Source organism: Humulus lupulus, chromosome 1, assembly GCF_963169125.1.
Source record: "Humulus lupulus chromosome 1, drHumLupu1.1, whole genome shotgun sequence".
In the NCBI taxonomy this organism is placed as follows: domain Eukaryota; kingdom Viridiplantae; phylum Streptophyta; class Magnoliopsida; order Rosales; family Cannabaceae; genus Humulus; species Humulus lupulus.
The window spans coordinates 300,221,364-300,234,110 of record NC_084793.1 but is presented as its reverse complement, the minus strand read 5'-3'; the positions used below and the strand labels follow the sequence as shown (position 1 = coordinate 300,234,110).

General features: G+C 36.5%; 2 protein-coding genes and 1 non-coding gene across 3 annotated transcripts; 1 reads left to right on the top strand and 2 right to left on the bottom strand.

Moving 5' to 3' along the window:
* The first annotated feature begins 2,519 nt into the window (after positions 1–2,519).
* LOC133780027 (uncharacterized) lies at positions 2,520–6,032 on the top strand. Its single transcript, XM_062219912.1, has 4 exons — positions 2,520–3,169; positions 3,271–3,561; positions 3,654–5,801; positions 5,885–6,032. Exons 1-4 carry the CDS (start codon positions 2,520–2,522, stop codon positions 6,030–6,032), a joined length of 3,237 nt encoding a protein of 1,078 aa, XP_062075896.1.
* Positions 6,033–7,138: 1,106 nt separating this feature from the next.
* On the bottom strand, positions 7,139–8,860 carry LOC133779993 (B3 domain-containing transcription factor VRN1-like). The gene is made up of 4 exons (XM_062219885.1): positions 8,572–8,860; positions 8,011–8,455; positions 7,792–7,919; positions 7,139–7,617 (listed from the first exon to the last, which is right to left on the bottom strand). Exons 1-4 carry the CDS (start codon positions 8,647–8,649, stop codon positions 7,375–7,377), a joined length of 894 nt encoding a protein of 297 aa, XP_062075869.1. The 5' UTR covers positions 8,650–8,860; the 3' UTR covers positions 7,139–7,374.
* Positions 8,861–12,640: 3,780 nt separating this feature from the next.
* LOC133813204 (small nucleolar RNA R71) lies at positions 12,641–12,747 on the bottom strand. Its single transcript, XR_009884241.1, has one exon. It is a non-coding gene; the product is annotated as a small nucleolar RNA R71 (small nucleolar RNA).

Genomic DNA, 12,747 nt, shown 5'->3' with positions numbered 1-12,747 from the left:
CCGTTGAGGGCGTAAATGTGATAAATATGATATGCATGTGCTATATTTCTGTGTAGCACGATCCGAGACAGTCTTAGGGAGCGGTTAGCCAAAAAGTCACAACGAGGTTGAGAATCCGACTCAGGGCGAGTCGAGGGGTATTTCGAGTATTAGATGTATTATGGGGTTATCGGGTTATGGAAATAAATATTCTGAGATATATTTGAGGTTAGAATGTCTAGGAGGGAATATTGGGGAAATTTACCATTTTGCCCTCGGGGACGTTTCCGGTACCCCGAGCCTTGAGGTAACCCTATAGACTTGAGGTAATCCTCCGGTACCCTGAGCCTTAGCATTACATAGAACTCTCAGAAACCGACCCACTCCTTCTCTCTCTCTCTTGAAGTAGTTTTTTTTTCCTTTGGAGGCTTAAGGAAAATCTTGGTGAAGTTAGCTAGAAGCTAAGGGAATTCAGTTGGGACTTTGGGGAGATTAAAGCTTGGAACTTAGAGAATCTGCACAAAAGCATAATTCATCAAGGTAAGTTCTTAATATGTTGAATTGAGCCAATTTCGCAGCTGGTTTTAAGGTTGTATATTGGAGTTTGCATGTAAGCTAAGTTTGAATTGGGTTTTGATTGTTAGGCTGAGTTTTGGGGGCTGGTTTTTGATAGGTTTTGATGTTGAGACTGGGCTAGAACCTTTGTGATGATTATCTGGAATTGCAAGCTTGATTTTGGGTATAATTGGATTGATTTTTGAGGTAAAAACAGGGTGATTTTCTGGGTTCGAGGGGTAGGGCCGCGGCTCTGTTCTTGCTGAGCCGCAGCCCCTTTGAAGTTGGTGCGTTAGGATTTGAAGGCGCGCCGCGGCGCCCTTTAGCAAGGGCCGCAGCACGTGTGGGCTATCTTGAGGCAAAGCCTCAGGTTGAGCTGGGGGCCGCGGCGCTTAAGGTATTTTTGGGTTCTAGAGGGGTTTTAGGCTCGGGAACTCAATGGTTAAGGCTCGGGACGAATTTTATCACCCGGATTGATAGAATTCAAGGTCCCGAAGATTAGAGATATGGCTCAAAGTTATTTAATGGATTAGAACTTGATGGATGGATTTTTTAATGTGTTGTGACTAGGGTTTCGGCGAGGCTCAAGTTAGAGGACTATACTCGGGATATTGGTGCTCAGAGAGCTCGGGACGCAGGTAAGAGAACCCCTGTTCCCATAGAGCTTATATGCAGGGCTGAGCCCAATATGTTTGAATTGCAGGGCGTAGCCCTTTGTTTGAATTTTTTAATGTTAAGTGTATATCTATTATGCTATGAATACAAATGTGTAAGCGTTCGGCAAGAGCCAGGAACGATGCTGGCCGAGGTCGGCAGGGGCCGGGAACGGCGTTGGGCACGTTGAGTGCAAGGTCGAGTACGGCAAGGGGCCGGGAGCAACGTTGAGCACGTGGAGTGCGAGTTGTTAGGGCGAGACCCTAAAGGATAACTGGGATATCCTCACGATGTGGACCGCAAACCCAGGGCCTGGTAAAGCGCCTGGGATGGCTTGGCCATATGTGTTTAGCCTATTGATGGCCTGTTTATATGCTATGTGTTTGTTATGCATATGTTTCTGCTTGTGAGGGTTTTCTTATTGGGCTTCGGCTCACGGGTGCTCTGTGGTGCAGGTAAGGGCAAGGGAAAAGTCGACCAACCATGAGTACGGAGAGCGTGAAGCAGTGCATACATGTTTGGCCTGCCTGGCTGCCACAGCCAGTGATTTTGGAAGATGGTTGCATTAAAACTTAGATTTTTGTCGTCTAGTCGACCTGGGTTGTAATTATATGTTGTAAATATTTCTAAACGGTATTTTGGGATCCCAAGTGTTAAGCACTTTATGATTTTCAGTAAATGGAATTATTTTCAAAGTTTATAACTTTGTTTATGGCTTAATCACACTTTTTGACCTAAAATATCGATTAGCGAGTTAATGCACATTTTAAACCCACTTAGTAACGGCTCTAAGGCAGTAGGGCGTTACATTACTAATGCGAGCACTACTGCCCAGAGAACTCTCCATGCACAATGGGAAAAGTCAAATCGTCTCAGTCTTATAGTTATGAAAATATCGATTTTGAATCGGGTAGCTCAGAAGATGGTTATGTCGATGATGATTCCGATGGTGGAAATGAGGACAGGGAGGATATAGGATTACAAGTGAGTAACTTGTGGGATGGAAATATTATTCAAGGAGAATCCTCGCTTGGGGTTGAGGTCAAGGGGGAGGATAAGAATGAGGTACTGGAGGAAGTTTCTAGACAGGAAAATTCAGTAGTTTTGGGCAACTCTGCGGGAATGGAGGAAAAGAGTTTGTCTAAGTCTCTTCGACTTATTAATTCCATGCACTCTCTAGGTATTTCGGTCATACCTTGTGTCAAGGGAGAGGTAGATAAAGGTGGTTCTGTAAGTCTTTCTCAGAAAAGTCGCCGCGAATTACTAAAGCTGAGTTTCAATGTCAACTATGATAAAAGGAAGAGGAATGTTGAGGGGTATAATTATGACTTATGAAGATTCTTTCTTGGAATGTGAGGGGATGTGGTACCAAAGGAAAACATAAAGCGATTAAGGAATTAATCTGTAAAGTTAATCCAGATATTATTATTCTTCAAGAGGTTAAAAAGGCGTCAATAGATAGGAGGTTCATTGGAAGCATTTGGAGGTCTAGGTTTAAAGGATGGATTCTTCAGGAGGCGATTGGTCGGTCGGGAGGAACCTTGGTAGTTTGGGATACTAGGAGTGTTTCCGTTATTGACTCTTTAGTTGGGGATTTCTCTGTTTCTATCCACTTGGTGGCTGAGGGGAAGGAACCGTGGTGGTTCTCAGGTGTTTATGGGCCTGTAGTGTATGGTAAGAGAGATAGCTTTTGGGATGAATTAGCAAGTTTGAGCACTATTTGTGGTAATAATTGGTGCGTTGGGGGAGATTTTAATGTGGTTAGGAGGGTTGATGAGAAACTGAATAGCAAGTCAAATACTAGGAGTATGAAGAAGTTTGATGCTTTGATTAGAGAGTTAAATTGGTTGACCCCAAACTTCAAAATGGGCGGTTCACGTGGTCAAATTATAGACAAAAGCCTATTTTTTGTAGACTGTATAGATTCCTTCATACACCCTCTTGGTCAGGACTATGCTCCTTCGTTCGACAAGAAGTTATGGTTAGAATAGTTTCTGATCATAGTCCGGTGGTGTTAGATTCGAGTCCTCCTTCGTGGGGGCCTTCTCCTTTCAGCTTTGAAAATGCTTGGCTGGAGCATAGGGAGTTCTCTAGCAATTTCCAGCAGTGGTGGGATTCGGCTAAAGTGCATGGTTGGCCGGGTTTTCAATTGATGTCTAAGCTTGCAATGGTTCGAGATAAAATTAAGACGTGGAGTCGGCATGCCTATGGGACTTGGAAAGTGCAAAAACAGTTGCTTGAAAGAAGGTTGTTTGAAAAAGACAGATTAGAGGAGGGGGGATCGTGGAATGACCATTTTCATCTGGAACGCTCTAAGGTGAAGGAAGAATGGCAGCAGATTTTCTTTGAGGAGGAAATAGTGTTTGGTTTAAAGTGAAGGGTCAATGGGCCAAGGAAGGGGATGCTAACTCCAAAATTTTCCATAGTATCCTTAGTGCTTGGAAAGCGAGAAACTTTATTTCTAGGATAGAGGAAGAAGATGGTACTGTTTGGGTTGAAGATGCAGATATTGAAAAGACTATTGTGGGTTTCTATTCTGTTTTGTATTCAGCGGTTCCCAGAGTCTGGATTGGAGTGGAGGGCATTTCTTGGTCTCCGATTTCAGCGGTTATGGCGTCTTTTATAGAGCGGCCTTTCGCGAAAGACGAAATTAAACAAGCGGTTTTCGCGTGTGACGACTCTAAATCCCCGGGGCAAGATGGTTTCTCCATGGCTGTGTATCAGAGTAATTGGGATGTTGTCAAAAAAGATCTTCTCGCAGTCTTTGAAGGTTTTTTCAATGACGACATCATTCATGGAAGAACCAATGAAACATTTATTTGTCTTATTCCTAAGAAATTAAATAGATGTCGAGTGAGGGATTATAGGCCTATTAGCCTGGTTACTAGTCTTTACAAAGTCATATCAAAGGTGTTGGCTTATAGACTTCGGGGAGTTCTTTCTAACACAATTACGGAATCACAAGGAGCTTTTGTGGAGGGTAGGCAAATTTTGGATACAGTATTGATCGCAAACGAGGCAGTAGAGGAGTACAGGAGCAAGGGTAGAAAGGGTTGGGTTTTCAAAATTGATTTTACTAAGGCTTATGATTGTGTGGATTGGGGATTCCTGGATTTAGTTATGAAAAAGAAAGGGTTTGGCGATCTTTGGAGAAGGTGGATTCGTGGTTGTCTATCCTCCACATCTTTTTCTATATTTTTAAATGGGCGACCGAGGGGAAAGTTCAAAGGTTCGAGGGGTCTTCGCCAAGGGGATTCCTTATCCCCGTTCTTGTTTACTTTGGTAGCAGATGTTCTGGGCAGAATGATTGATAAGGCTAAAAGTAGTTCAGCTTTTAGAGGTTTCACAGTAGGTAAGGATAAGGTGGATGTCAATCATCTTCAGTTTGCCGAGGATACGATATTTTTTGTGAACGATGAGGAGTCATTGGTTGTGCTCTTGGATATCCTTAAGGTTTTCAGTGTTGTGTCTGGTTTATCTATCAATTTGCAGAAATGTCAATTGTTGGGGATCAATTTGAATGAGGAGGTAGTGGAGCGGCAAGCAAAAGAGATAGATTGTGAGGTGGGACAGTGGCCGATTCAGTATTTGGGTCTTCCTTTGTGGGATCCTCCTCGTTCCAAGGGATTTAGGGAGCATGTTATCTCGAAATGTGCTAATTGTTTGGAATCTTGGAAGAGTGCTTTTTTGTCTAGAGGTGGTAGGTTGACTCATATTCAGTCGGTTTTGTCTTCAATCCCAGTTTTTTATTTATCGTTGTTCTGTATCCCTAAGAGTGTGGTGGGGATTATTGAAAAGCTTATGCGGGATTTCTTGTGGGAAGGTGCGGAACAGTCAGGGGCAGACCACTTGGTATCTTGGCACGATGTATGTAAATCACGTAGTCACGGGGGCTTGGGAATTGGAAATCTAGCGTTGAGGAATAAGGATTTTCTCTTCAAGTGGTTGTGGCAGTTTCCTTTGGAGAGTACTTCTTTGTGGCATAGGGTGGTCAAAAGCATATATGGGAGTGATGGGGGCCACTGGGATACTAATGTTGGAGGTAGATTTTCTGTTCGTGGCCCTTGGAGAGACATCTCGACTTTGTATGAGGAGTTTAGAAGCTTGGTCTATTTTAAAGTTGGAAGGGGATACAGGATTCGTTTTGGGGAGGATGTTTGGATTAGTGAGTGCTCTTTCAAATCGAAATACCCTGATTTATTCAGGGTAACGGAGGCCAAGAATTATTTGATTAAGGACATGGTAGTGGGGGAGGAGGTCAACAGTTCAGGCGGCCTAGACTGGGACTTTCGATTCAGAAGGAATCTATTTGATAGGGAGATTCCTAGTTTGGTTGAGCTGTTAAATTTGATTAAGTTTGTGGATTTACCCCCGATCTTGGAGGATAAGAGGATTTGGATTCCAGATAATAGTGGAGTTTTCAATTGCAAGACTGCCTTTCATAGTTTGTCCTACGCTAATTTAGGTCCAGAGTTACCTTGGGCTAAGAGGTTATGGAAGAGTGTGGTCCCTTCGAAAGTGAAAGTGTTTGGTTGGCTGTTATTCTCGAATAAGTTAAGTGTCCTCGACAATTCGCAGAGAAGAAGACCTTTTCATTATTTGTCACCAAATTGGTGTGTTTGTTGTAAAAACAACGGTGAATCAATTACTCATCTGTTCCTAGAGTGCTCTTTTTCCATGGCTCTTTGGGGTAAAGTGTTAAACGAGTTCAGGGTATCTTGGTGTATGTCTTCCTCGTGTTCGCAACTGTTTGTGTGTCAACTAGAGGGAGAGAAGAGAATGGCTCGTCTTTGGCAAAGTACCGTGTTGGCAACTTTCTGGGTTATTTGGTTGGAGAGAAATAGCAAGATCTTTGAAGAATCCTCTTGCCCTGATGATTCTCTTTGGGATAAAATTAGATTCTGGGTGGCTACTTGCGTATATAGGTCGAAAGGATTTGAGGATGTTTTCTTTTTGGATCTTTGTAGGGAATGGATGTATTTGTGGTCGTAATCTTTCTTGTTCTGGTTTTTTCTAAGGCTTTGTATCTTTCTTATTTTTGTTTCCACGGTATTCCTCTGCCAAAAGTGAGGGTTATTATTGTTTTTGAGAGGAGGTCTTTCTGACCTCTGGCTCTTCTTTTCAAAAATACTAATACCACAAGTCATTTTTCTAGGGAGTCTTACTTAAAATGACACTAGCTGCTGAAGTGTCATATAGCATAATTAACTCTATATGTACTAGCTGGTCTCCTCTCATTCAGTCACAACTTTCTCAGTAATCAAGAATTCATTTAGTGTGTGCAAGAATCAAGAAGAGTTTGATTGAGTTGTGAGAAAGCTTTGGGAATGATTGTAAAATGGTGAGTGTAGAGTTTAGTGAGGGCTTACTTTGTGTTGTAAACCGAGTTTCTCTGCCATTGATGTATTGAGTTGAGAATGGGAGAGAAAAGGAGCTGTGAGGTGTTGTAAAGACTTGTATATCATTTTCTACATAGTGAAGAAGCTTGGATCAAATCAGTATAAATTTTTTCTCTATTCTCAATACTTTCTCAAGCATTTCTCTAATTCTGTTGCAATAGTGTTTGAGCAATTGCTTGCTGGTGTTTGTGTTTGGTTTTCATGGTCTCACTTTCTTGCAGGTTGATTCAACTCAATTTCTTGGCGTGGTGGAGCTCAAACCATGACAAAAACATACATATATATATATACTACAACTAACCTAACTGAAAGAACTAGCCCATAGTAATTAACAACTATATAATATCACCAATGTTAGTTGCTATCTCCAACATTTCAGAATGGGATTTGGGGATGAAAACTTTGAAAAACTCAGGACTCACTCCAGAGAAAGACAGAGACATGTTTGGGGACCTCACCATTCTTGACATTTTGCTCTCCTCTTGCTTTACTATTTTATTTTTTGTTGGAATATATATGGAACAACCTCAGAAAGTAGAAGATTTAAAAAAAAAAAAAAAATTACATATCGACATTCAACAGACAGAAACAAATAATTTTTACGAAAGAGAAGAGTAATCTAATGTGGAACTTGAAGCATAAACTAGTATAATTAAACAAAAGAAAGCTTGATCTTCTTACTAAAGTAAATAAGACAAACTTATTTTGGAGTCAAACTATATAATTAAACACCTATACCAAAGTAACAACAAATGATTTACCAAAATAGAGAAACTATTACAACTATTTAACCTCTAAATATACAGACCTTCATCACACTCACATCCATTAGCTCAAAGACACAAACATCTCCCAATTCTATAGTGTTGTCCTTCACAAACTTACCCCATCCTAAGGCGAACCTTGCCCTAAGCGGCTCGTCAATGCAAAACTTCACTGGCCATGACTTCCCTAAATGTTGCAACATGATAAAGCTTCCATTTCTCTGCATTTGCTTCATATGTGTTCTGTAAAAGCTGATTGGTAAACCCTGCAAAACACCATATATTTCATTCTTACTGCGACTATAAGTCCTTAACCTCAACCATGTAAAATCATGAATATTTTGTTATATATATTGGCTTTGTTATAGTTAGAACCAATTTTTAAAGATGGTGACAAATCATATGCAAGAAACTATGTAAATAAGCATTAGTTTTTGTACCAAAAGTCCCTTCATCACATAACTTTCAGCCATTACTAATTTGAAAAAAGGATGCTTTGGAATGTATTTGTTGGCTTCTTCGAGTGCTCTCACTTCTCTATCACAACGAGATCGAAATCGAGGCCTTCCTGCAATAAAAGATAAACAAAAAAAAAAAATGTGCTTTCTCATTACTCCAGAAAACATGTTAATTTATATTTATTTACTAAATAGATATACCTGAACCACCACGCTTAGTTTGAGTTTTCTCTTCAAAAAATTCATCTTCTGATGATTCACTTCTATATTGCTCAATAGGCTCAGAATCTTCAGTTTCAAGGTCAATTACTCCAATATTTACCATATTTGTTTGATTAGCATCAAGATTATTTTCAGATTGATCTTCCTTTCTGTGAAAACCTAGCGATATGCCCCTTTTTTGACAGCAATTTTTCCCATAAAAATCAACATAAAATTCTGATTTCCCAGCATTATAGTGAAAGACAAGAAGGTCACCAAACTCTAAACCATTGTCTAGCAAAAATAGATTCCAACCCTTTTGAAAAAACAATCTGTTATTGGTTTTTTCCACGTTAACATTCCAAAATTTCTTAAAAGGGTTCCAAATGAGACATTGTTGAGAAGCTTCTCCATCAAAATTCTTGGCAAAAGCCACTGGAATTTGCTGAAACCAAAAGGCATAGTACATGTGACAATATACACACAAAGTGAGGAAATAGAGGAACCTTATTTTAATTAGTAAAGAATTAATCTACGAAACATTCACTGTGTAATACTTACCAACTTGTTTGAGAAGTCATCCAAAAGAATCTTGAAAAATGAAGGATATATTTTCCGAGACCATGGTTTTCTCCCCATTGAAACAGATTGGATGCTCTGAGAAGAAATTCTAAGTTGTGTCCAGAACAATGTATTATAACAATATGTATATATGAAATTGGTTTTATTGTAAAAAAAAAAAAAAAGTTTGATACCTTATGATTATCGTTTTGGTAACTTTGGATACTGTAATGCTTATTTGATATTATGTAATTTAAAAGAGTGTATGTTTAGTACTCATTATTTTAAAATCATTTATATTTAGTACTTTAAATTTAAATTTAATTAATAAAAGCTTTTCAATTTAATCAAATTTAATTACTTAATTACATATAATTGATGACAGTTTGATTATATTAACAAAATTTTATTTATCAAATCTGAATCTAGGGTACCAAATATATATGATATTAAAATACAGTGTATCATATGAGTATTATTATAAAAAGAGAGTGCAAAAACGATACTTTACAAAAATATGGGGTACAAAATAAATAAATTCTCTTAATTATTAAATTGAAGAAGATAAAGAATTGGATGGTTCTCCACTTTTATTTTTTAATTTGCACTCGAAAAATTATGCAAGGAATTAGAAAACATAACCGTGCTTTGCACAGTCATTTATTATAATTAAAATTAATAATTTTTTTTGGGAGATTGTGTGGTATGGATTTATTTTCACCCAATCCGTACAACATACTTCTTATATGGATACATAAAAGCGTCTTGACCGTAGTTTTTTTTTTTCATAATGGTGTTCATTGTATAACAAACCTCCTACAGGTTTTTGAGAAATTCTTAATAATACATATTATTTTGGCTAATTACCCGTTTGACCTTTTTTTTAAATCAACTTTTAGATCTTGTGTTTTGTTAAAATATTAAATGTAAGAATAAATAGATCAATTATTTGAATATTGTATTTTGGTTGATTACCCGTTTGACTCTTTATTTTTATAAATTAATCTTTGGATCATGTATTTATTCAAAAATTAAAAATTCTTTATATTTTTTATAAGGGTTCACACTATTTTGAATTTTGTATTTTAACCGATTACTCGTTTGGACTCTTTATTTTTTAAATTAATAATTTGTGGACTATGCTGTCGTAGAGAGGTGGTGGTAGCGGCGCCATCTTGGTATACAAAATATAGGTATACAAAATATGGTGGATAGAGAAAGCTTGAGAGAGAGAGTGGGAGTTGTTTATGGGAAGGACAATATAGTTAAATTTTTAGAAAAATGCATAATTTTATGATCTTTAATAATCTTGCATATTTTTAAAATAGGCTATACGATGATGCATAAAATATCAAGTTTTTCTTGTATAAAATGTTTCATCATTAGTAAAGAAATAATTAAATTACTTAAGTCGTCCGCACAAAACCAAGATATGGGTTGAATTTGTTGGCTTATTTAGTTGGAAGTAGTGAAATAAGAAAAATGAGAATAAAGTTAGAATTGAAATAGAATTTAATAATTAAAAAATAAAAATATTACTTTGTATTAAAATGATATTTCTTCGTATTTTTAAGAGAAAAATACACATAATATATTAGACTTGCACACTTATTAATACAAATTAAAATTTCATAATAATTTTTTAGCGATTAAATTTCATGATATTAAAACACTTTTATTGATATTTTTATGGTTTTTTTTAGTTTTACTAATAAGTCATAATTTTTGTATAATTAATTTGTAAATTTTAAAATTTAATTATTTAAAATGCCATATATTACATATGACTTTTTTAACTTTGATTTGACAAAGTTAGTGATATGGTAAAATTATATTTTTATTCATTAATTTTTTTTAAAAATATCATATTTTTAAAAAGATTCCATTATTATGGACTAGCCTATCTCTTGGTATAAGCGGACGATACGACTTTTACCATGGCCCAAAAAAATATTATTTTATATATATTTATTATGAAAATATCATATTTTGTATGAGAAATTTCAATTTGTATGCTTAATAGTCTCTACTATTACCAAAAAATATTATCACTATTAACTCTTTCATTTTGGAGGAGATATACCATGGGTAAGAAGATTGTTCATTTTTTTGTGTTGGGTACTATTTGTTTACTTTTGTTTTTGGCTATTTCGAACAGATCTGAGCTTATATTGGTGTGTTTTTTGGTTTGTTAGAGAGATTTCACAGTCTGTGTTTTTATGAGTTTTATGTGTTTTCTGCTGATAAGCGTACAAAATATACGCTTATTTATAACTTTTTCAGTTTGATTTGGTTGTTTTTCTCAAGAGAAAGTTTGTATTTAATTTATTTAGTGAACTTGTGCAGTGTGTCGCTATAATTCTGATTAGTACGAGAGCTCGGATAAATATCTGTTTGAGTAGTCGAAATTGGTTCATATTTGGAGATTTGGTACAGGCGATATATCGCCTGTCTTGGGCGATATATCGCCACTTGAGGAATTTCAATTTTTGGCTTAGCAGAAACGATATCAGAAATTGCGGTTTTATCGAGTACATTCGGCAGGCGATATATTGCAGTATTGTAGGCGATATATCGACCAAGGGTATTTTTGGAAATTTTTATGAAAATTCGTAGGTTTTGGTTTTTGAAAAAAGAATAAAAAGAAGATTGGAAGAAAACAGAGAAGAATTCACTTATTTTATTTTCTTTATGCTTTTGAATTTTAGATTATGTGATGAGGTTTAATATTATGAACTAAATTCTTATTTAGAGTATTTTAATGTAGTCATTGGATATTCTATTCATCTTTAATGCAATTTCTATGATTCTTTGAATTTATGTTTATCTATTGTTCTTATGTTTAATGCTTGTAATTGATTGGCCATCTTTTGCATGATTATTGGTTTTAATGCAATATCTGAAAAATGAGAATTGGAATAGCTTTAGGCAATAGACATAGATTTCAATTTAGAACGAAAGTATCAAATTGGTTTGTGTAGCAATTAGGCTTTTGTTCTTAATGCGGTTTCTGTGTAGAATTTATCACAGGCATGTAGAGAATTCACAGGTAAACTGAATATTTTATATCTTGAGAAATAATAGAATTGTCAATAGTAAATTTGCTATAATCATAGATCAAAGAAACATATTAGTAGTATTATTGTTTGAATAGAATTGAAGGTTGATGAAATTAGAATGCTCTAATATTTCTCTTATATTAAATTTCGTTAATTAAATTATGCTTTTCTAGTTTGTTGTTCGTTGTTAATTGTCATTAAATTTTCATTAGTCAAATAGAAATAAAAGTTTGCTATTGGTAATTATTAGATCAATTCCCTGACGGAACGATACTGTATTTCCACTACTATTACTTGTTTATTCGATTGCGTATACTTGCGCAGTAAAAAAATAGCAAAAAGTTTTTGGCGCCGTTGCTGGGGAATTAATATTCGATTAATATCAAAATAGTTAATTTTTATTCTAATTTGGCTGTTTTTATTTAGTTGAACTAATCTAAGTTGTCGCACTTTGTTATAATAGGTGAATCTTTTGTATGCGGCGTGAAGGATCTACAAATCTTTTGCCTATTAATCCTGAAAATGAAAGATCCTGCAGAAAAAACAGAAGGAATAAGAGGTTAGAAGCATCAATGGCTACAAACCAAAGAGACGGGGTTAACAACAATGATGGTCAAAATCACATCGCTCAGGACCAAAATGTGCGAGCATTAAGAAATTATGTGCTCCCTGCTGTCACAGGAGTGCACTCGTGCATTGGGCCGCCGACTGTTACTGCCAATAACTTTGAGATTAAGCTGGTGATGATACAAATGGTCCAGACTTCTGTCCAGTTTGGTGGTCTCCCCAATGAGGATCCTAACTTGCACATAGTGAACTTCCTTGAGCTATGTGCAACGTTCAAGTTTAATGGGGCGAGCGATGATGCAATAAGGTTGAGATTGTTCCCTTTTTCACTAAGGGACAGGGCAAAAAGTTGGCTTATTTCTCTACAGGCCAACTCAATCAATACATGGGAGGAACTAGCTCAGAAGTTTCTCTCCAAGTTTTTTCCTCCTGCAAAAGCTGCTAAGTTGAGGGGAGAAATCAATAACTTCTATCAGAATGAGGGAGAGTCATTGTATGATGCTTGGGAAAGATTCAAAGACCTGCTCAGGAAATGCCCTCATCACGGTAT